Here is a 23596-nt window from a genome sequence, read left to right as displayed (position 1 = left end):
GCTTCACTTCTGATTCAGCTCCCTGCAAAGCAGCAGCAGATGGCCCAAATAGTTGGGTAGATTCCTGCTATGCAGGTGGGAGACCTGGATGAAATTCCAGGCTCCTGGCTTCAGCCTGGCCTAGCCTAGCCCTGACTATTGTGGCCATTTGGGGAGTGAGCCAGCTGATGGAAAATCTCTCCTCCCCACCTCTGCTGCTGTCACTTCTACTTTTCTAATGAATAAATCAATCTTTAAAAAAAAAAAAAAAAGCCACAGAGTATATGGGTATAAAAACCAAAACACTGAAAAGGTTAAAAAATGAAAGCAACAGGATGGCTCTATACTTCTCTATGGCTCGCTCTCTAGCATAACCCTGAAAAGGTGCCAAGGTTCTAAGTTTGTTTCTCGTAATATCATCCTGCTCCACCATAAAATCTTGTCCTTTATTTTTCACTGCTCATGTATTACTTCCTCAAAGATAATCCTTTTAGAAAATCAAAATGTTATTCATCTAAATAAGTGCATCTTAATCTTTCAAAATTTTTATCTATGAAACTGCTGGGGAAGAAAAAGTAACAAAACAATGAATTATAAACAGATAACCTAAAATCACTAGTAAATATAAAAAACATAATTTCAATCAGTTCTGATCATTACTGAGCCATAAATTCTCCCTTTTTAAAACTAATAATTCAATTAACCCCACAGGAGGAATGATACCTGCCCCAAAGACCACATCTGTATAGGCAAATGCATCCACCCAGGTATAAGAACACCAAACCATCTAAATATCTCAAACATACCTGTGTGTTCCAGATGTGTACACATTTGTCAAAAGAGCCACTTGCCAGATACCTGCCATCAGGACTGAAAGCTACGCTGTACACAGGCTCTTGGTGTTTTGTCAAAGTATGTATGCAAATTCCTCTGTCAACATCCCATAACCTAACAGTAGAATCGAAGGATGCACTGAAAATGGAGGAAAGAAAATTAGATTAAAGGTAATGAAATACTCTTATAGCCTTGTATCCAATCTGCCAATATTCTGATACTTGAAACAGCCACAAATTCTTCATGAGAAGAAGATTGGACTGTAAGGAAATAAGTATTCTGGAACCTAGACAATTCTAAATCCCTAAACCAGAAAACATAAATAAGGTAATTCACTGTCTTTTTCACTTCAAATAATCCCTTTTTACTGATTCATGATCTTAAACACAGAATTGGCCAAATCTATTGATTTATTTTTAAGATGATGAAAAAACAGAACTATACATTATGTCTAAATTACTTACATTTTAATCAATATTTGATATCAAGTCAGAATTTGGTTACCTCCATTATGTCCTGAAATACTAATAATATAGCCTGTATTTAAAGGCCCCCCTTGAAAATATAGTCCCTGGGGAGTTTGGCCAGGCATTTAAGACAATGGTTAGGGTACCTGCATCCCACATCAGAGTGCCTGGGTTTGATTGCCGTTTCTTACTAGGACAAGACCCTGTGACAGCCAAGAAGGCTCAGTGGGTGGGTTTATTTATGCTTGTAAGATCTACACTGCCATGTCATAGGATCTTCCCTACTTGTAAATTCAAATTCATTAGAAGCTTTATTTGTAAAGGACTCATAAAAGGAAGAGTAAAACAGAAATATCGTATCACCTTGCTAACATAAGGTTGGCATTTGGATTATTCGTCCCTGGTCCAGTTGGACTCCATTTGATAGTATAAATCTCTTTATTATGTGCTTGCAAATCATGGACACAATTGTCTTGCTTCATACTCCATATCTAAACAAAAAAGAAAATGTATATAATTATGGTTCAGTATAATGAGTACATTCAAAATATACTATCTTGCCAGCCCAAAATATGAGTGATAGAACCAAAATTAAGGGAATATTTGTAATTTAAATACAGAATATATTTAATATTTTTGGAATAAATGATATTATCTTTGTCGCCTTCAAAAATATTCACTATTGTAAGGTTTGAAGACTGAATTATAGTTTTTTTCCATGATTACTTCTGGTAGATTAAAAAGTTGCAAAGTTCAACATCAAAATGTTAAAGGGACTGCTTTGATGCTGTCCCTTAAATAACAGACATTATATATTGCTCTTAGAATTAACTAGCCGGAAATTACTTTCTGTAATGAAGTGAAAATAAGTAAACAGCTTACAAAATAATGTGATGACTCGAACAGAACAAGTGATGAAAACACATGCAATAGAGCTAAAGTAGTAGAGAATAAGCTTCTGCTGAGGTGAAAAATGCTATGTTCAGGTTAAAAAATCTGCATTAATTATGAGCAAAAATTAATAGAAACCTACATCCAGAGTATTTTTGGATGTATCAATATAGACTTGAAAGGTGGAATGGGGGAAACACATAAGATGTCTTGACAAACACAAGCACATCAACTCCAACAGCAGAAGGGAAACAAAAGTTAGCTGGACTTCATACTCCTACAATAAAACTAACAAAAAATAATGGGGTACTATCATAGTGTTTTTGCAGTTCAGGCATTTATAACCCCATGTAAATGAACTCAAAAGATGTTTTTCCAGAACAAATTTCGTTAGACTTCCTTCCAATGGCATTTGATACTGTTGGCCACTCCCATCCAGTGTCTCTGTGAAGTACTTTTCTCTACACATTCTCTCTCTTTTCCACTTTGGTCACTCCTCAGTCTCTGGAAGCTTAGGTAGGTGTTTTGTAATGAGAGAATCAGACCCATGAAGCCTCTCCATCTGCATTACTCCGACATTATTAAAATTCAATATGATCTTCTCACTCAATTAGGTATTCCCTGTTCTCAGAAAATGGCCCTCTTACAGCTTGCCCATCCACCTAGTTTTTGTTTTAAAATCCTATGTGACCTTTATTTATTCTTAAGATGCAGAAAAGCTCTCTTAAAATTTCAAGTTCCAATCTATCTCTGCAGCTGCAACTCAATCCATGACATAAGGCTCAACGAGCACCGGCTTCCATTTCCTTGTATATCATATGCTTTTCTACAAATTTTTCATTTTATAAGTACTAATATATGTACATACAAGGAAAACTCCAAAATAAAAGCATTAAGAAAAGCCTTTTTACTAGCAATGCTCCTAAGGGAGCCAGCACTTGAGAACTATCTGACTGAACAAACAGCAGGTACTTAGGGTAAAAAAAATCCAGAGAGTTCCCAAGGTTACATTCAGTCCATTCATGGTAGGAGGAAAAGCAGTTTTCCCTCAAGATTATTTTATCTGTAAAGGTTATCACATCTGCAGTCTGGTATCACAAAGTCAAAGATAAAACTGTTTTCAGTAGAGTTATCTGTTACAGAAGAGAACTGCAGGCTTCATTTATTTTGGAGATTAGTAGTTGGCTGGTTTTTTACTTCAAAATTCTTTTTCCCTAACTGTGGTACAATGTGCTTAGATGAAAGGTAGCAACAGTTTTGCTTTCAGTCAGACAAGAAAAAAATAATAAATGCAGGTTAAAACGTGGCTGCTGGCATGTAGGCTTGCTCAGTCACTCAGAGACTCCCAACTCATTTCTATCAGTTTCCCAGCCAGGGAGATACAAATTCACATCACAACAAAAGCAAATTGATACAATTCACAGAATTTCAGATAAATTCACAAATGCTTCAAAGATCTTAAATATTTGTCAGTCAGATCTTCACATGTGAAAATAAACTTTAATTGAACCAATACATAGTGTTACATTTCTTACTGCCTGTGAGGGTTAATTTTATAAGTCAACTTGAGAAAGTCATAGAGAACTCAGAGATTTAACTAAACATTATTTCTGTGTGGTTTTGTGAGGGTGTTTATGGATGAGACTGGGTTTTGATCACTAGACTAAGTAAGGCAGACTACCCTCTCTCCAGTGTAGCTGGGTATGATCAGATGCAGAGAGGTCCGGAACAAACCAGAACGGCAGCCTGACCACTGAGCTAGGATACTGGGCTTCCAGGGACTGGAACTTAACCACTGGTATTCCTGACCCCTAGGCCATGGATCCTGCCTGGAGTTTCACCAGCAGTTTTCTGAGTCTTTAGTTGGCAAACAGCAGAACATGCATGTGATTATCAGCGACCATAACCTTGTGAGCCAATTGTTCACAAATCTCTTACGATGGATTGATTGGTCTGTCCCCTCTATGGGTTCTATGTCTCTGGAGAATGCTGATTAATATGCCATCATAACTGTATGACTATTAATACAATGTATTTGCTATATTCAAGTAATTCTATATATCCCAGAAAAGAAAATTAAAGTACGCAAAACAATAATTAATCATTAGAGAGCAGGAAAAGTTCTCACCAAGGCTTAAACATACAATGTAAGAAATATTCTAAACAGTCAAAGCAGGCACACTGTGTGACACTCCCATCGCATCCCCATTAAACATTAATTACCTTCAAAGTCATGTCATCAGAGCAGGAGGCCAGGAGATTGCCAGTTGGGTCCCATTTGATAGCATTTACTTCATTCTAAAAATAAATATTCACATTTTCATTTGCTAGATTGGGTTACTGTGCAGATATTAAACAGAAACATGTCAAAATTATTCTGAAATATCACTTGTCATAATCCCTGTAACAGGGAGGGAAAAGGTTTCTTACCGTATGTCCCTGGAATGTTTTAATAGGTCTGTCTTGTCCTAATTTACAGACATGAATGCACATATCCGTACTACATGAAGCAAAGGTGTTGTTGCTCTGCCAATCAACATCCAATGCTGGTGCTGGAAAGGAACAAAGTTGAAGTTTGCATTTATTCCACATATACTGAAGTCCAGAAGCTTTAGCTTTGAACCATAGTTAAGACATTAAGCATGCTACGTGGTACCTAACATTTTGATACTTTTTAAGATACTAAGAAAAAATATTTATTTTTAAAATAAAACTATCAAACTATCATAAGCATTACTTTCCATTTAGTTATCTCTATATGAGATGCACCCTAACAGAAAACACACTGACCTACTTAATTGGGAGACTGGGGTTCCTGAGTGTTTGCTCTATAAATTACTAGCACCAAAACTTGGGTGCTGCTTTGCAAAATGGTAAGATTAAAAGTGATGGGGCTGGCATTATGGTGTAGTGGGTAGAGCCACCGACTGCAGTGCTGACATCCCATATGGGAGCCAGTTCGAGACCCGGCTTCTCCACTTCTCATCCAGCTCTCTGTTATGGCCTGGGAAAGCAGTAAAAGATGGCCCAAGTGCTTGGGCCCCTGTACCTGTGTGGGAGACCCAGAGAAAGCTGCTGGCTCCTGGCTTCGGATCGGCACAGTTGCAGCTAACTGGGGAGAGAACTAACGATGGAAGACCTCTCTCTCTCTCTCTCTGCCTCTCCTTCTCTCTGTGTATAACTCCGACTTTCAAATAAATAATTTTTTTTTTAAGTGATGATACCATTCCTTCTATTTCCAAAGTGCTGTTGAGTGTTCAATGAACAAGAATCCTGGTTCTGCCACTATCCAATTAGAGTCAAGCAAATCACTTAAATTCTCATACTGTTTTGTCACCAATGGGGATAACATACCACTTTCAAGCTTACTACCCAAGATGCTGTGAAGAATAAGTGAGATGATGCATGTGGAAAGTGCTATGGAGATTACAAGTGTTAGACAAATGTTATTTAAGAATTATTTCCATTATAATCTACTCAATTTGATAGGTGGAATGTTGGATACTATTCGCAAATACACTTTCTTGTCAAATATGTGTGTGTATATATATATATACATGTGTACCTGTATCTTCCGTATTCATATGTGTATCTTATAGTCTATTTTTGTCAGTATCTCAAATTCACAGAATTTAAACCTCAGAAGCCCAAGAGTTGGCTGGCATTTAATACATAGTCTGAATTTAGCTGATACCATTAAACACTCTTTCCTTTGATTTTCTCCTAATGCAAGGTGCAAAGGCTGTCTGTAATTAGCAATGCAAATTAACGTAATGACAGCAAGAAATTGGGTTATGCAAGAGACACATATCAAGCAAACTGTGGCATAGGCTAAAGAAAACTGTGGTATGTGAGGCAAGAATGGTTTCTAAAGACACATAAAACACGAAAAATCACATTAAATTTAAATGTTAGTGTCCCATAAAATGCTGTACTGGAACCCAGCCAAGCTTATTACACTAAATATTATCCATGGCTGTTTTGCACCACAGGTCAAAGCTGACTAGTTGTAACAGAAATCCTTTGGTCTAGAAAGCACAAAATATTTACTTTGTTTTTGACAAAAAATTTGTCAACCCAATTTAAAGGAAGAACTTAAGAACAAGGAGAAAAATAGGACACAAAGCTGTGTGAACAACACTCATTATTAAGCATGTAATAAAGGAAAAGATCAGAATTGGTGCTCATGGGCAGCAAAAACAAAGCCACTCCTCCATTGTGGATACAGGTATAACAGTAACTGGCTAGGTTACACCTGACCATACTGCAGTGTTTGTGAACTTAAGGCAAGGAACACGTTACATATGAGAATTTGCAACAGCATTCGTGACTTGAAAATTTCATCAGGATTTTCTAAATTACAGTAAGATTTTTTAAGATGTTTAAAGGCAAAAAAAAAACAAAATCAGAGAAAAACTAAGATCCAAAGTACAGCTAAGAACACTGACAATATTTATATGGCCTAACATACTGTGGCAAAAAATACCCTACATGCAGATCTCTGTGAGTGAGACCCCAGTGGCAAAAAGAGGCCATCAAAGGATTACTTTTCTCTAAAGGGAGAACTGAACTTCCACTTTGCTTATGGCCTTGTGTAAATACTGATGGAGTTTATGGTCACAAAAGGCTTCCATAGCCTTGGCAGCTCACAGAAAGAGCCTCAGGTGATCACTGACATCGCAAATAAGAGTGTCAATTGTTAAATTGACAGAAGTCACTGTGCACTTACACTGAGTTGTAGTATGAGAACTAAATGCAAAACATGTTCCCAAACAGTACTTTTTACGTTTTTTGTGTGTGTGTGTATATGTAGGTGTTAACTGTTGAAATCTTAGTATAGGGTTGGGTCTCTGTATATAAAGTTAATTAAAAATGAATCTTAATGAAGAATGAGATGGCTCGCCAGCGTTGCAGCTCAATAGGCTAATCCTCCACCTTGCGGCGCCGGCACACCTGGTTCTAGTCCCAGTTGGGGCGCCGGATTCTGTCCCGGTTGCCCCTCTTCCATGCCAGCTCTCTGCTGTGGCCCGGGAAGGCAGTGGAGGATGGCCCAAGTACTTGGGCCCTGCACCCCATGGGAGACCAGGATAAGTACCTGGCTCCTGCCTTCGGATCAGCGCGGTGCGCCGGCCGCAGCGCACCAGCTATGGTGGCCATTGGAGGGTGAACCAATGGCAAAGGAAGACCTTTCTCTCTCTCTCTCACTGTCCACTCTGCCTGTCAAAAAAAAAAAAAAAAAAAAATGAGATGGGAGAGGGAGTAGGAGGTGGGACAGGAGTAGGAGTGGTGGGAGGATGGGTATGGGGGGAAAAACCACTATATTCCTTAAGTTGTACCTATGAAATTTGCATTCATTTAAAAAAAAAAAGCTTTAAAAAATCCGTTACGCGACAAGAAAAATTTGAAATACATGCACAGTATTTTCATAGTATATATTTTCCATAAACATTTTAAAATCTAATCTAGTTGAAAGACATACACACACACACAAATCCATGCACTAGGGTTCACTCTTCAAATGCCACAATGCCTGGGGCATGGCTGCTAGCCAGGAATGTAATCCAAGTCTCCGCACAGGTGGCAGGAAGCAATCACCTGAGCATCATCACTGACTCCCAACATCTGTTAGTAGGAAGCTACAGTCAAAAGCTTGAGGTTGGTATCGAACCCAGACACTCCACTATGCAATGCAGGTGTCTTAACTGCTGGGTGAAACACACTTTGCTATCCTGCCACCATGAATCTTTTGAAGCTCACTCAGACCTCAATCAAATTTAGGCCTCCCCTCAAGCAATCTTATGAAAATACAGTGGCACATGAACATAAATGCACCTGCTGTATAGTTTCAAACTACAGATTCCATCTAATTTTTTTAAAAAAATCAAGAAATCACCTAATTTTAGAGCTGACAAGTAGAGTACATTGGGAGGCTATATTTCTTATTACCTTCAAGCAGTACTTTAGCTGGCACTTGATCTCCCCTATTCCCTAGATCCCTTTAACCTGTGTTATGTGAACAACGCCCAGCTTCTGTCTGTCTGGCTGCTAAGGGCTCCCAGTGGCAACCTTTTTCACAGAACCACCTTGGGACACACCTTTTTGGGGGAAGAGGATTTCAAATTCTAGCTCTCGTATTTCAGAATGAGAAAAACTAACAATGAGGTGCAATAAATATTCCAAAGCTCCCCTTGGACCAGGCTGAGACTGGAACTTAAACAGAAGTTATTTTTCCTTGGCTTCCTTCCTCTTCTCCATCATGCTTCCCTTACTTCCTCACTTGTTTCTCCTAGGATGGTTTCCTTAATTAATCTAATTAATCACTTCACTCAAATAGTTGGCTGAGGGTCTCCCTTCCGGTAAAATCGAGCCAAAATCAGCCAGTAAACAAAAGGATAGGCCAACTTTTACAAGACTGGTGTGTGCAATCTGCAGCTCTTTAATGTGCATCACCACAAAGATGTGACAACTGACCAGTTCATTTATCAGTCCACTCTCCATTTCATTCCTCATCATACTCTGCCTTATCACACTCTGCAACCCAGAAGGCAAACTCTTAGAAATTATATTTCTCTGGCTCCTGTGCCTCCTTGTTTCAGGATGAGTTCACACAATGGAAGATACGATCAGGAGTGCAAGGTCAGAAGAAAGAAGACAGGTATCTCTCTCAGCTCTTTGTAGGCTGTTTCTGGCAGGGACTCCTGTTTTTATCGGGCAGCCTTTCCTCTAAGATCCAGTTCTCACTGGACAGGTGATTTCTACCTTCTCCACAGTTTCAAGCTTCCTGCGGTAGTTAATTTCTGTGTTATCTTTGTTTTTCACCATTCTCAATATGGCTGCAAGTGTTTCCTTCAATTAAATTACCTTTGGTTTCCTGACTGGAACGTGAATTAGTATCTACTACACTTACAAATTCGCATTTTAAGTACTAGAATGTATGTAAAGTTTCATCTTATAAACAACTCTGGGTCTGGGGTTGATGCTGTGGCACAGTGGGTTAAGCAGCAACCTGCAGTGCTGCTTCACAAATGGGTGCTGGTTCGAGTTCTGGCTGCTCCATGTCTGGTCCAGTTCCCTGTAATGAGCCTGGGAAAGCAGTGGAAGATGGCCCAAGTACTTGGGCCTCTGCCCCCACATGAGAGACCAGGAAGAAGCTCCCGGCTTTGCTCTGGCCCAGCTTCAGCTGTGTGGCCATTTGGGGAGTAAACCAGTAGATGGAAGATCCCTCTGCCTCTCACTTTCAAATAAAATGAGTAGTAAATCTTTAAAAAGAACTTTAATATTTCTTTAATAAGTAATTGTTCTGGGGCCTGCACTGTAGAGTAGAAGGTAAAAGCCTCCACTTGCCATGCCAGCATCCCATCTGGGTGCCATTTAGAGTCCTGGCTGCTACACTTCTGATCCAGCTCTCTGCTATGGCCTGGGAAAGCAGCAGAGGATGGCCCAAGTCCATGGTCCCACATGGGAGACCCGAAAGAAGCTCCTGGCTCCTGGCTTTGGATCGGCCCAGCTCCAGCCATTGAGGTCATTTGGGGAGCGAACCAGCAGATGGAAGATCTCTCTCTCTCTCTCTGCCTGTACCTCTTTGTAACTCTGTCTTTCAAATAAATAATAATTAAAAAATAGTTGTTCTAGTGTAAAGAAGTGGAAAAAAGGTAGAAGGAGAGGACGGATATTTAGCCTAATGATTAAGATGCAGGCCTCCCATGTCTGAGAGTTTGGGATTGATATGAGGCTCTAGGACATGAGTCCCTGCCATGCACCTGGGATATCTAGACAGTTTCTGGCTCTGGCTTCAGCCATGGCTGTTGTGGGCCTTTGAGTGTGAACCAGTGAATGAAATATTCATTCTCAACCTCTCTCTAACATTTAAACAAAAAATTAAAAATGTGGTGTTGGGAGGGAGAAGGACTGAAAATTTTAATTTATTAAAAAAGGCACTGAAAGATAAAATACAATTATATGAATAGGGTCTTTCATGATGCCCAAGGGTGTTGATTTCATACAGAGCAGTCTGAAAAATGTCACAGAGGTGGCTGAGAAAATGAAAATTTGCATTATAAAATATACACCATTAGGTTCAGGAGAAAATTAAAAACCAAACTATACAACCAAGTAAAGATAACTGGAAGCTGAGAACACTGCAGCATGAGTTGTGTGGTTAACACTTCCGTGACTTGCCTGACTCACAAAATACATACAATGGTGACAGACTGCTGTAACCTAAAGGCACATTCTTATTTTATTCCTTAAATAAAATGAGTCTGGATAGTACAAGTTATTTAGGAATATACCTCTAGCATAAAATATAATTTTATGTACCCAATGAGGGGTGTGTGTTCACTGTTACTGGTCTCATTTTGCACATGATAAAACTGCTTAAGAGGCTTAGAAAAGTTAATTTTTCCAGGGTTATATAGTTTTTAAAAATCTCAAAGCTAAGATCAAAATTTGTCTCCCTCATTCTTGACCCATGCAGCCTCCCTAACTTAAAAAGGGGTCCATTTATTACTCATTTACTTTTAATTAAACAAATTTACTGAGATTTAATTCATATAGCACACAATTTACTCATTTAAGGCACACAATTCAATGGCTTCTAGTACGTATTAATTTTTCAGCTCTGTGGTCAACTTTATGTAACATTCTTAACTCCCACAAATAAGAACATAGTAGTATTCGTCTTTCTGTGTCTAGCTTATTTCACTTAACACAATATCCTCTACTTCTATCCATGTTGCTGCAAAAGACAGAATGTCATTCTTTTGATTGTTAAATAATATTGTGTCACAGATACATAAGGCATCATTGATTCATCCATGAATGGACACCTCATAATAGCTTATCTATCTAAGCTACTGCAAACAGTACTGTAATATACTGATTGCATTTCCTTCAGATACTTACCCTGTAGTGGGAAAGATGGATCCTATAGTAATTCTGTTTTTAGTTTTTGGAAGAATTTCTCCATATTGTTTTCCATAATGGTTGTCCTAATTTATATCACCACCAATAATGTATCCACTTTCTCTCTCTCTGAATACCTGACAGTATTTTTGTGTTTTTTTTTTTTTTTTTTTTTTTTTTGACAGGCAGAGTTAGACAGTGAGAGACAGACAGAGAGAAAGGTCTTCCTTTTTCTGTTGGTTCACCCCCAAAATGGCCACTACGGCCAGCGCACTGCGCCAGAGCCAGGAGCCAGTTGTTTCCCCCTGGTCTCCCATGTGGGTGCAGGGCCCAAGCACTTGGGCCATCCTCCACTGCACTCCCATGCCACAGTAGAGAGCTGGACTGGAAAAGGAGCAACGGGACAGAATTTGGCACCCCGAATGGGACTAGAACTCGCAGGGTGCCAACATCTCAGGCAGAGAATTAGCCAAGTGAGCAACGGTGCCAGCTATTTTTGTCTTTTTAATTATAGGCATTCTAAGTGGATGAGATGATACCTGTTATTTTGATTCACATTTCCTTTATGACTAGTGATGTTGACCATCTTTTGACATACTATTGGCCATCTGTATATCCTTTTGCTAAATGTTTAATCAGGTCATTTGCTTTTTTCTAAGTCTTACTATTATTTTGTGTCCAATTATTTGACTTTCTTATAAATTCTCATTGTTATTTCTTGGTCAGATAAATAGTCTGCCAGTCTTTCCTCCATGCTGTAGTTTCTCTCTTTACTCTGTTGACTGCTTCCTTTGCTAGGCACAAACTACTTAGTTTGATATGGACCCATTTGTATGGTTATGTTTCTGTTGCCTGGGCTTCTGGAATCTTATCCAAAAAATTGTGTTGAAGTGTTTTTCCACTACTTTTCACAATTTATCCTTTCAAGTTTTACATTTAGGCGGCTGATTCATTTAAAAATATTTTACATTTTCAAGTTTTGGATTGATATAATACTTTTACATTTTTAAGTGGTACAATAGAATATGTCAACATACATGCAAAGCTTAAGTCAAACCTACCAGGCAATCAACCTTTCCATTTCCTTATCTTTTGTAAATGGAGGCTACCAGTCTGCTGTTCCAGTTCTTTATACAGAATATAATACCTCATCATGAGCCACAATCCCCCCACTGTGCTGCAGAACACCAGAACCCCTTATGCTCAACCTGCTATGTTTTGGTACCCATTATCCAATCTCCCATTTCTTTTCCCCTTCCCTTACTGATCTCTAGTGACAATGATTTTAAATTCAGATCAAACATACACACAGATTATTAGCATTAGCTTTAATTTCTACAAGTGAGATACAATATGTGGTTTTGAGTTGAATTTGTAGTAGTAAGAGTCAAACTTCAAATTTCAGCAGATGGATGAATCCTTTATTGGAGACTATCCTTTTTCTAGTGTAGGTTTTTGACACCGCTGTCAAAGCTGGCTTTAGATGCACGTATTTTCTTCAGCAGATGAACAGAGGTGTGCATGTATTTACTTCAGTATAAGGTTATAGATATGTGTATTTACTTTTGACTTTTCTATTCTATGCCACAGGTGTATGTTGGTTTTTATGTGAATATTATGTTATTCTGATTATTATGGCTTTGAGGTCAGGTATCACGGTAACTCCAGCTTTAATCCTTTTGATCAGGATTGCTTTTGATTATTTGGGATTTTTGTTGTTCCATATGAATTTTAAAATTGGGTTTTCGTTACCCTTCTGGTTTGGAAACTCTGAGTTTTGTTTTTTGTTTTATAAGACTTTATTTACTTATTTGAGAGGTAGAGTTACTGACAGAGGAAGACACATTGAGAGAGGTCTTCCATCCTCTGGTTCCCTCCGCGGATGGCTGCAATGGCCGGAGCTAAGCCACTCTGGAGCCAGGAGACAGGATCTTTTCCCGGGTCTCCACATGGGTGCAGGGGCCCAAGCACTTGGGCCATTTTCTGCTGTTTTCCTGGGCCATAGCAGAGAGCTGGATCAGATGAGTAGCTGCTGGGACTCAAACATGTACCCATGGGAGATGCTGGCAGCGCAGGCAGAGGGTTAGCCTACTACGACACAGCACTGCCCCGTCTGCATTTCTATTTTTCTAGCAGTTACATTTAAATTTTAGCATTCATACATAACTATAAATTTTTTTAAGACTTATTTGAGAGTCAGAGTTACACAGAGAGGGAACAGGAGAGAGAGAGAGAGAGAGAGAGAGAGAGAGAGAGAGAGAGAGAGGTCTTCCATCCACTGGATCACTCCCCGACTGGCCGCAATGGCAGGAGCTGGGCCTATCCGAAGCTAGGAGCCAGGAGCTTCCGGTCCGGGAACCTGGGCCATCTTCCACTGCTTTCCGGGCCACAGCGGAGAGCTGGATCAGAGATGGAGCAGCTGGGACTTGAACCGGCGCCCATATGGGATGCTGGCACTGCAGGCAGCGGCTTTACCCTCTAGGCCACAGCACCAGCCCCCTTAACTATAATTTTTAAATGGAATTTAAACATTTGCATGTGTCAGGTCCTCAAAAAGGCAAGGCTCTTATTGCTCTTTACCCATATAACAGCCTGTTCCACCCTTCTTCCTTGTTGTTTTGGTTTTAGTGCTTTAAAATAGTTTAAGCTAATTTTTTATGGTCAATTGTTAATTAAGCTGACCAACATATTGCATCACTTGTTGTGCCCATCATTGTTTCTTGCATCCCATTTCTTTCCTGTGGTTTTCTTTTCTCCTTTCCCGAGCACACCCTTCAGGGGTTCTGTTAGTGAAGATAGCATTGCTTACCTGGAACTCCTCCTTGTGTAAGAATCTGTTATGTGTGTATTGTTTGGTTGTTTTAAGAACATAAAATGACCTGTTAAAACTAATGAAGTGGGGCTAGCATTGTGGCATGATGGGTTGGGCTGCCACCTGCAGTGTTAGCATCACGTATCGGCACCGGTTTGAGTCCCGGCTGCTCCATTTCCAATCCAGCTCCCAACTAATGTGCCCGGGAAAGCAGTGGAGGATGGGCCAAGTGCTTGGGCCCCTGCACTCATGTGGGAGACCTGGAAGAAGCTCCTGGCTCCTGATTTCAGCCTGGTCCAGCCCTGCCCATTGCGGCCATTTGGGGAGTGAGCCAGTGGATGAAAGGTATCTTTCTCTCTCACTCTCTGTGACTTTGACTTTCAAATAAAATAAATCTTTAAAATCTAATCAAGTTAAAAATCATAGGGGGCTGGTGCTGTGGCACAGGTTAAAGCCCCAGCCTGCAGCGCCAGCATCCCATATGGGTGTTGATTTGAGTACCAGCTGCTCCTCGTCTGGTCCAGCTCTCTGCTGTGGCCTGGGAAGGCAGTAGGAGATGGCCCAACTCCTTGGGGCCCTGCACCATGTGGGGGACCCAGAGGAAGCTCCTGGCTCCTGGCTCTGGATCAGTTCAGCTCTGGCCATTGCGGTCATTTGGGGAGTGAACCAGCGGAATGGAAGACCTGTCTCTCTGGCTCTACCTCTCTCTGTAACTCTCTTGTCTTTCAAATAAATAAAATAATTATTTTAAAAAAATCATAATACCCCAGGAGCTTGTACTGGTGCAGCTCAGCTAAATGTCTGACACACTTATCGGTGGTTCAGCCCTTCCCAGCCCGGCCCAGTCTTTTTTGGTTCTTGTGCTTCTTGCCTGCACAGTCTAAGAAGCCATTCCCAGCAGTAGCAGATGGACAGCTCCTGGGGCTGGATTAGGGGTAGTGATCCTGCTCAGGTCCTGCATGTTACGGGTACTTCTGCCAAGAAGCTTTTATTCTAGAAAGGAACCAGAGACCCTTGGGACCCAGGGGAATGGGTCATTTGTATCCTGGCTTGAGTCCTAAACCCATGTCAGATGCTCTAGCTGTATAAGTGAGCCTCATTTGTTCTTGTTGGTACCTTCCCTGAGCCTCAGTTTCTTCATCTGTATAATAGGAATGATGTTGCCAGCCTTGCAGGGCCGTTGTGCAGTGCCTCAGTAACGATGCAGATAGAGTACTTAGTGCAGCACCCAGATGTTTATGAATGGTAGTGGTTATTACATCCCCTGGCACTTAGCAGGCAGTCATTGAACATGTGAGTGAAAGCAGGAGCTACCACCAAAGACTTAGTTGAGGGGCTGGCGCTGTGGCATAGTGGGTAAAGCTACTGCCTACAGTGCCAGCATCCCATATGGGCTCTGGTTGGAGCTCCAGCTGCTCCACTTCTGATCCAGCTCTCTGCTATGGCCTGCGAAAGCAGCAGAAGATGGCCCAAGTCCTTGGGCCCCTGCAACCATGTGGGAGACCTGGAAGAAGCTCCTGGATCCTGGCTTCGGATTGGCACAGCTCCAGCCACTGCAGCCAATTGGGGAGTGAACCAGAGGATGGAAGGGAACCAGCGGATGGAAGACACCTCCCCTCCCTCCCTCTCTCTGTAACTCTTTCAAATAAATAAATAAATCTTTAAAAAAAAAAAAAAGAATTGAGTTTTATTTTCTATTTCAGTGAAGACTTCCATTGGTATTTTCTGGGGGAAATGCATCAAATTGTAAACCACTTTGCTTGGCATCAACATTCTACTAATTTTTCCAAACCACAAACATGAAATATCTTTTTATTTTTTTCTGTGTCCTTATCAGTTTCCTGTTCAGCACAATCTTGATTGTGGATATGTCATACATATAACATTTACTGTGTTGATAAACATTTTCTCTGTACCTAACGCTTTAGAATTTTTATGGGGGGTGTGGGGGGGGTGGATGGGAAGGAGGTCATCCAGCTGCTGCTTCACTCCCTAAATGAATGCAACATCTAGGGTTGGGCTGGCCCAAAACCAGGAGACAGGAACTCAAGGACCCATATACCTACTTCCAAACTAGGGTGCACTTTCGTAGAAAGCTAGAACTGAAAGTCAAGCCAGGACTTAAACCCAGGCACTGTTAACATGGTTTGTAGGCATCCAAGCAGCACCTTAACCAGTGCATTAAAGTCTGCTCCTGTGTGGAATTTTATTAGGATGCTTATGCAGAACCTATCGAGATGATCACTTCTTTTTGTATTCCATTCTACTGATGTGATGTATTGGACTTACTGATTTATGTATGCGGAACCATCCTTGCATCCCTGGGATGAACCACTTGATCATGGTGTATGACCTGTTTCATGTGCTCTTTAATTCTGATGCTAGTATTTCATTGAGAATTTTTGCATGTATGTTTTATCAGGGTTATGGTGTATAGTTTTCTTTTGTGGTTCTAACTGTATCTGCTTTTTGTATTACGGTAACACTGGCTTCATAGAATGAACTTGGAAGTCTTCCTTCATTTTGAATTTTCTAGAATATTTTGAAAAGAATTGGTGTTAATCCTTTAAAATTTTGGTATAATTCAGCAGTGAAGCCTTCCAGTGCTAGGCTTTCCTTTGTTGAGACACCATTACTGATTCAATTCTGGCATTTGTTATTGGTTTGTCAAGGTTCTTTATATATTCATCATTCAATATTGGTAGTTTGTATATGCCCAGAATCAATTTCTTCTATGTTTTCCATTTTCTTGGGGTGGGGATACATTTTACAGGAGTTCCTAATGAGCCTTTTGTATTTCTGTGCTATCAGTTGTAATATCTTGAGTTTTTCTGATCTTATTTATTTGGGTATTTTATTATTCTTGGTTATCTAGCTAACCATTTGTCAATTTGGTTTACCTTTTCAAAAAACCAATTCTTCATTGAGCTCTTAAGTTCTATAAGTAGTATATTTATTTCTGCTCTCATCTTTATTTCTTCCCTTCTTCTGAGTTTTGTATGTACTTGCTTTTCTAGTTCTTTGAAATGCATCCTTAATTTGTTATGAAATTCTTTTAAGATGTAGGCATTTAATTCCATAAACTTTCCTCTTGACGAGCATCTATTTCTGGATCATGGGGTGTTTCCACATTTTCATTACTGTCAATCATGCTATTATCAACACTGCCATGCAACTCTTCAGGTTCCTGCATCCAACCCTTTTGAATATACACTGACAAATGAAACTGCTGTGTCACATGGTAATTCTATGTCTGCTTTTTGAAAAACTGCCACATTATTTTCCATAGTGGCTATATCATTTTACACATCAACTAGCAAAATAAAAAGCTCTACGTGCCCATATGTACCTATTTTTTGCCATCCTAAAAGGTGTATCTCATTGTAACTCACCTAGCCAAAAAAAAAAAAAAAATATATGCTTAATGCTTCATGTTAAGAATATGCATGGGCCATAGCCTTGGAAACTCATGACTGGAGCATGGGGAGATTACTGAGGCCATAGACAGGAGTGTCAATTGGTAAAGTCAACAACAGGAGTCACTGTGCACTTACTCCTCATGTAGGATCTCTGTCCTTAATGTGCTGTACATTGAGATTTAATGCTATAACGAGTACTCAAACAGTATATTTCACTCTGTGTTTCTATGGGGGTGCAAACTGTTGAAAGCTTTACTTAATGTATACTAAACTGATCTTCTGTAAAAAAAAAAAAGAAGAAGAAGAAATTATCAATTCCCAACTTGACTCTCACTGGGATTAAACATGACAATAGGTCTGATCTGATTTCATCATCATTTAAAAAATCATCTATTATTTTTCACTTTATGTTTCTGTATGGGAGCAAACTGTTGAAATCTTTACTTAATGTATGCTAAACTTATCTTCTGTACATAAAGAGAATCGAAAATGAATCTTGATGTGAATGGAAGGGGAGAGGGAGTGGGAGAGGGGAGGGTTGCGGGTGGGAGGGATGTTATGGGGGGGAAGCCATTGTAATCCATAAACTGTACTTTGGAAATTTATATTCATTAAATAAAAGTTAAAAAAAAAAGGAAGAAAAAAAAAGTAAAGGAATGGTAGAATAAAGCTACCTACTATACCTCTAATTCACTCATTTTACTGTTTGTTCAGTAGAATGTAGTACATATGCAATAGAATTTATTAAACCAATACTCCCCTCTTGACAGGCATCCACTTTGATCTAGTTTTGTGCCTTAAAAACAATGCTGCAATAAACATTTTGTGCATTAAAAAAAAAAAAAAGAATTCACAGAACAGAGTTCTAAAGTAGGTCCTATTCTCATATTTGTTGAGTACTAATCAGCTCAATTATGAGAAGAAACTAGATGAAAGTAGAAAAGAAGCACTGAAAAGTATAAGAAATAATGGCCTGCTACTCAAGGCTAGGAAGAATACCTACATTCACAAGTTAGACTAGAAAACTTCATAATTCATGGATCACTGGTTAGAGTAAACCCAAGGTTCTAACCTCAGTAATGATTTAATAATTATTCCTACACTGAGCACTGTTTGTGTGATACTTAACAAGTCTTATATGCAAGATCCAAAGGGATCAACCATTTCCAAGTAATGTAATGGTGTCCCAGAACACATTTCACAAATATTTGTAATATAAAAGTATCAAACAACCTAACAAGATAAAAGTCAGTGTCTTAGTTCCAGTCAAAAGTAACCAAGCAAGGAGCCCATGTTGTGGCCTAGGAGGGTTAAGCCTCTGCCTTTGATGCCAGCATCTCATATGAGTACCAGTTGGAGACCTGGCTGCTCCACTTCTGATGCAGCTCCCTGCTGATGCACCTGGGAAAGCAGAGTAAGATGGCCCAAATTCTTGGGCACCTTCCTTCAGCCTGGCCCATCCCTGCCACTGCGGCTATTTGGGAATTGAAGGTTGGTCTCTTTTTCTGTGTTTGTCTCCCCTCCTCTCTAACTCTCCCTTTCAAATAAATAAAAAATACATCTTTGGGAGCTAAAAAACCAAACTAGATAGAAAAACTATAGATTAGATGCTGCAGAAGAAAAATTTGTGAACCTGAACACAACATACCAGCAGGGGGAGGGGAGGAACAGCAGACACAGAAGACAGAAAAAAGAATAAGTGGGGTCTCAGTTGGTGTAGGACAACTTCAAGCAGACTAATACATGTGTAATCAAAATCTCAGGGGGTGGAATAGAAAAATATTTGAAGAAAATGGACAAAAATTTCTGAATTTGAAGAAAACTACAAATAAATAAATCTAAGCTCAATAAACTGCAAGGATAACAAGCATGAAGAAAACTACATCAAGGCACAACATACTCAACCTGTTCAAAAAGCAGAGAATCTTTAATGAGCCAGGAAAAGAAAAACACACACAAAAAAGACAAAACAATAGCAGATTACAACTGGAAACAATACACATTAGAGTAAAGGAACATCTGACTTAATGAAAAAAAAAAAAATCCTATCAATTTAGACACCCAGCAAAACCATCCCCAAAAATGAATGAAATCAAGGCATTTTTATATATGAAAGCTAGTAGAATTATTGGTAGACTTGCACTATAAGAAAATTTAAAGCAAGTATTTCAGGCAGAAGGAAAAAAAGGATCAGAAGGAAATACTCATCCATGCAAATGAAATAAGAGTATAAGAAATGGTAGCTATAAAGATTATTTTACCACTTAACCCATTAAAAATATCACTTCAAGGTAGGTGGTGAAAAGTTAAAGGGATGTACTATGTAGCCTAACACAACTACTAAAATGAAACAATTCATTTTCTTAATAGTCCACAAAAGGAGGGAAAAAAAATTGGATCACAACAAATAATCCAAACAGGGGCAGAAACAGAAAAATAGGCTGAACAGAAAAGGCAAATAGAAATGGAATAAATTTAAACCTAATCCTATCAACAATTACATTAAATGTGAATGGCCTAAATATTGTAACTAAAAGTCAGAGATTATAGGCTGAATGAACAAGATTCAACTGGAAGCTTCACCTATGTAAAATACACTTCAAATATAAAGACATCAATAGATGGAAAGTAAAGTGATAAAGAAAATACATATACACAATGCCAACTCTAACAACAAGAAATCTGGAGTGGCTATATGAATATCAGACAATGTAGATTTCAAAGAACAGCATATAAACTGGAAGAAACAGGGTGATTAACATAATAAAGACTGATTTACCATAAAGAGGATACATTTCTAAATGTTCAAGCATCTAATAAATTTGTTTTAAAATTCCATGCAATGAAAACTAACAAAGCTTCAAAGGAAATATAAACTATTGTGGATTTTGATGTCTTTTCTCACAAACTGATAGAATCAGCATATAGAAAATTAGCAACACTTTTATAAAAGAGTGAATTAAATGACACTTGATTAAATTAGAAATCAATTTTAGAAAGATATTTGAAAATTTTCCAAATATTCAGAAACTAGGTGATGCACCTGGGCCAAAAAAATCAGTTGTATACCATGCAAGAAGGAATACTCTCTTGGCAAACTGATCAGATTTAGAATCAGATTAAGTATTTCTTGAAAGAGAAACCCATATAAAATACCTAAGTTCTGACAAAACTAGGTAAAAAAGCCTTTTTTTTTCTTAATTTCATGGATTGACTTAGATCCATCAATCCAATGAGGAAGTGACAACAGTCCCTAAATTTATGGTTTATAAAGTACTTCCATATACTTCGTGATGTTTCAGCCTCAGAAAAGATATTGTTATTATCCCTCATTTACAGATATTGAAAACATGGTTTAGAAAAGTTTAAAGTAACTTGCTCTGCCTTAAAGCTTATTAAGTGGGGGTAGAATTGACATTCAAACCTTAAACTCCTGATTCAAAAATTAATGCTCTCTCCATTAAATAATACTGCTGTAATTGAACCAGAGTGCAAATGATTTTTTATGGTATATTTCTCAGAAAACATTTAATGGTCCTTTGACAATTAACAATTGGAGTGGCATAGATCAGTGACTGAAAGGGCTACTACCAAGATTGATATTTGATATTTCAAGACTTGAAATGAAATAGATGCTGTTAAAAGTTTAATTAGAAAAACTGCAGAAAGCTACAGATTTAGTATAAATTATGAAGATTTACCTGAATGAAAAGGAAACTGCTGCTTGGCTTCACCAGTATGTGCATCCCAAATAATTGTTGTCTGAGATTAAAAGAAAAAAGTCATTATGAAATTAAAACCTTATCATAAATGCATAATTAGATGCTTAGCTGTATTATAGCTACATGAAATGTCAGAGTAGACTTAATTTTAAACACTTATTTTATTCCTGATAGTACTACAAGGCTCTACAATTCATTTGAGGGAAAGAGATGAGGAGGATGACTATTAGGCAGTTTAATTTTTCCCTGGTGATGCTTCACCAGTTATCTTTCTTCATACTAACAATTACTAGTTGCCAACAAACCACTACTAGGCATTATATTAGAAGGCCTGATATGCTCCATTTTAACAGTACATTCACTATATCCTAATAGCTGTTTAGCTACGAGAAGGTAAATTCCTGGTTGATATTAAAATCAGCTAGCTAGGCCGGCGCCGTGGCTCAATAGGCAAATCCTCCACCTTGCGGCGCCGGCACACCGGGTTCTAGTCCCGGTCGAGGCGCCGGATTCTGTCCCGGTTGCCCCTCTTCCAGGCCAGCTCTCTGCTATGGCCAGGGAGTGCAGTGGAGGATGGCCCAGGTGCTTGGGCCCTGCACCCCATGGGAGACCAGGAAAAGCACCTGGATCCTGGCTCCTGCCATCGGATCAGCACGGTGCGCCGGCTGCAGCGGTGGCCATTGGAGGGTGAACCAACGGCAAAGGAAGACCTTTCTCTCTCTGTCTCTCTCTCTCACTGTCCACTCTGCCTGTCAAAAATAAAAAAAAAAAAAATAAAAAAAAAAAATAAAAAAAAATAAAATCAGCTAGCTGTCAATATCAAACAACTGCTAAAGTTAACATTTACAAGACAAAAAAACTGAGGCCAGTGCCATGGTATAGTGGGTGAAGCAGCCACCTGCAATGTCAGCATCCCATATGGGTACCAGTTCGAGTCCCAGTTGCTCTACTCTTGATCCAGCTCTGCACTATAGCGTGGGAAAGCAGTGGAGGGTGGCTCAAGTCCGTGGGCCCCTGCATCCACGTGGGAGACCTGGGGGAAGCTCCTGGCTCGAATGGGCGCAGCTCTGGCCACTGAGGCCATTTAGGGAGTGAACCAGTGGATGGAAGACCTCTCTATTTCTCTCTACCTCTCTGTAACTCCGCCTTTCAAATAAATAACAAAAACTTAACAAAAAACACATCCAGGGAATTTGACGATATTTACAATATTTAAAACAGGGCCCTCAAGTACTACTGAGTGACTATTAACAGGTCTTCTCTCTTCTTCCTAGCCCCCTTTACTTTTCTTCCCTTATTCACTGTTCACTAAACATAAAGCCTCAACCAATTTCTCTTCACCTCCCTATGTGACCTACACACAATTGTTAGCATGACCTCCCCTAGACTAAAGTAAGATTAGAATCTTAAAACTGTACTTTTCCTTGAGGAGGTGTTTTAAGATGAGATGAGCTAAGGAAAAGAAGGAGGTCCTATTTGCAACCCATCCAGATTCACCAACTTACTTAAATGAAGAAAGCCAGAAAGGCCCTGCATTTTTTAGTTTCAACCAAGCACCAAGCATTCTTGTAACAGGCTCTAGCTTCTCCCATGGAATCATTCCAAAGCCACATTCACAGATAAGATTAACTAGAAATTGTAGAAGGTAGACCAATAGGTGTAGGAGGTATGCATGCACTACGGCTCAAATTCCAGCAATAACAATGAGGGGTCAGTCAGAGAAGACAAAGGGTATTTTGATGCGCAGATTCAGAAATGAGCTAATCAAAAATCTAAAAAAGGATTTCTATCACTATCATATATCCAAACCTGAATTTCCCAAATGTGAATGTTTTATGTGATTGACAGAAGGGAAAATGTTACTTTCAATTTTAGTCATTAAGACACTAAACTTTATAGAATTTAGTTTAAAATGCTTTTACCTTGTCTACTCCAGCACTTAGGATGAAATTTCCTTTCTTATTCCATTTTAATGCAAATATAGGGCCTTTATGCTGTCCTAAGGTGCTGGCAAGATTACCTACATTTCAAAAAAGAAACACATTAAAATTACTTCAAAGTTAATTAGATCAATAATCAAGCAAGAGGGAAAATGTTTCATTTACCATCTTTAGTCCATATTCTAGCAAATCCGTCATATGAACCAGTTGCTAGAAGTGTGCCTTCACTCTGTGAGAAGAAACAAATTTCTTTCATTATGTATTACACAAGTTTTTTATATATGGCTAAACAAAAAGGGTACATGCATGATCCAAACAATATTGCCATTTCAGATGATCATTCTTAAAACATGGAATACATCTTTCCTTTGTTAATCCCTTTCTACTGTGAAGTATGTATTTACCCCCCACCAAAAAAAAACTAAAAACAACAAAAAAATTATCAAGCACCAAAAAACAACAGCCCAAGGAAAAGACCCAGAAAAGAGTGATGAGTGATGGCTGATTTTAGTTATTGAAGAGAGGACTACTTTTTATCAGGAAAAACCCTTGCCTTGATGAATGGTATAATAAAATGTTATTTACACAAATGTAAAATTTATAGATTGCTGTATCACTGTGTTGCCAG

General features: G+C 39.0%; 1 protein-coding gene across 7 annotated transcripts in view; it reads right to left on the bottom strand.

The window, feature by feature from the left end:
- The window catches only part of TBL1XR1 (TBL1X/Y related 1), a 182665-nt gene that overhangs the window by 12906 nt on the left and 146163 nt on the right, over nt 1-23596 (bottom strand). For all 7 annotated transcript variants that reach the window (XM_051818788.3, XM_051818787.3, XM_089330908.1 and 4 more), the window contains 7 exons: nt 23134-23197; nt 22951-23048; nt 21008-21068; nt 4602-4723; nt 4395-4469; nt 1644-1771; nt 786-951 (listed from right to left, as the gene is read on the bottom strand). In XM_051818788.3, coding sequence (XP_051674748.1) covers nt 786-951; nt 1644-1771; nt 4395-4469; nt 4602-4723; nt 21008-21068; nt 22951-23048; nt 23134-23197 — 714 coding nt within the window. The remainder of the gene's footprint in view (nt 1-785; nt 952-1643; nt 1772-4394; nt 4470-4601; nt 4724-21007; nt 21069-22950; nt 23049-23133; nt 23198-23596) is intronic.

Source organism: Oryctolagus cuniculus, chromosome 4 (assembly GCF_051225735.1).
Source record: "Oryctolagus cuniculus isolate XC-2025 breed Fujian yellow rabbit chromosome 4, ASM5122573v1, whole genome shotgun sequence".
NCBI lineage: Eukaryota > Metazoa > Chordata > Mammalia > Lagomorpha > Leporidae > Oryctolagus > Oryctolagus cuniculus.
This window is presented reverse-complemented; position numbering and strand designations above follow the sequence as displayed.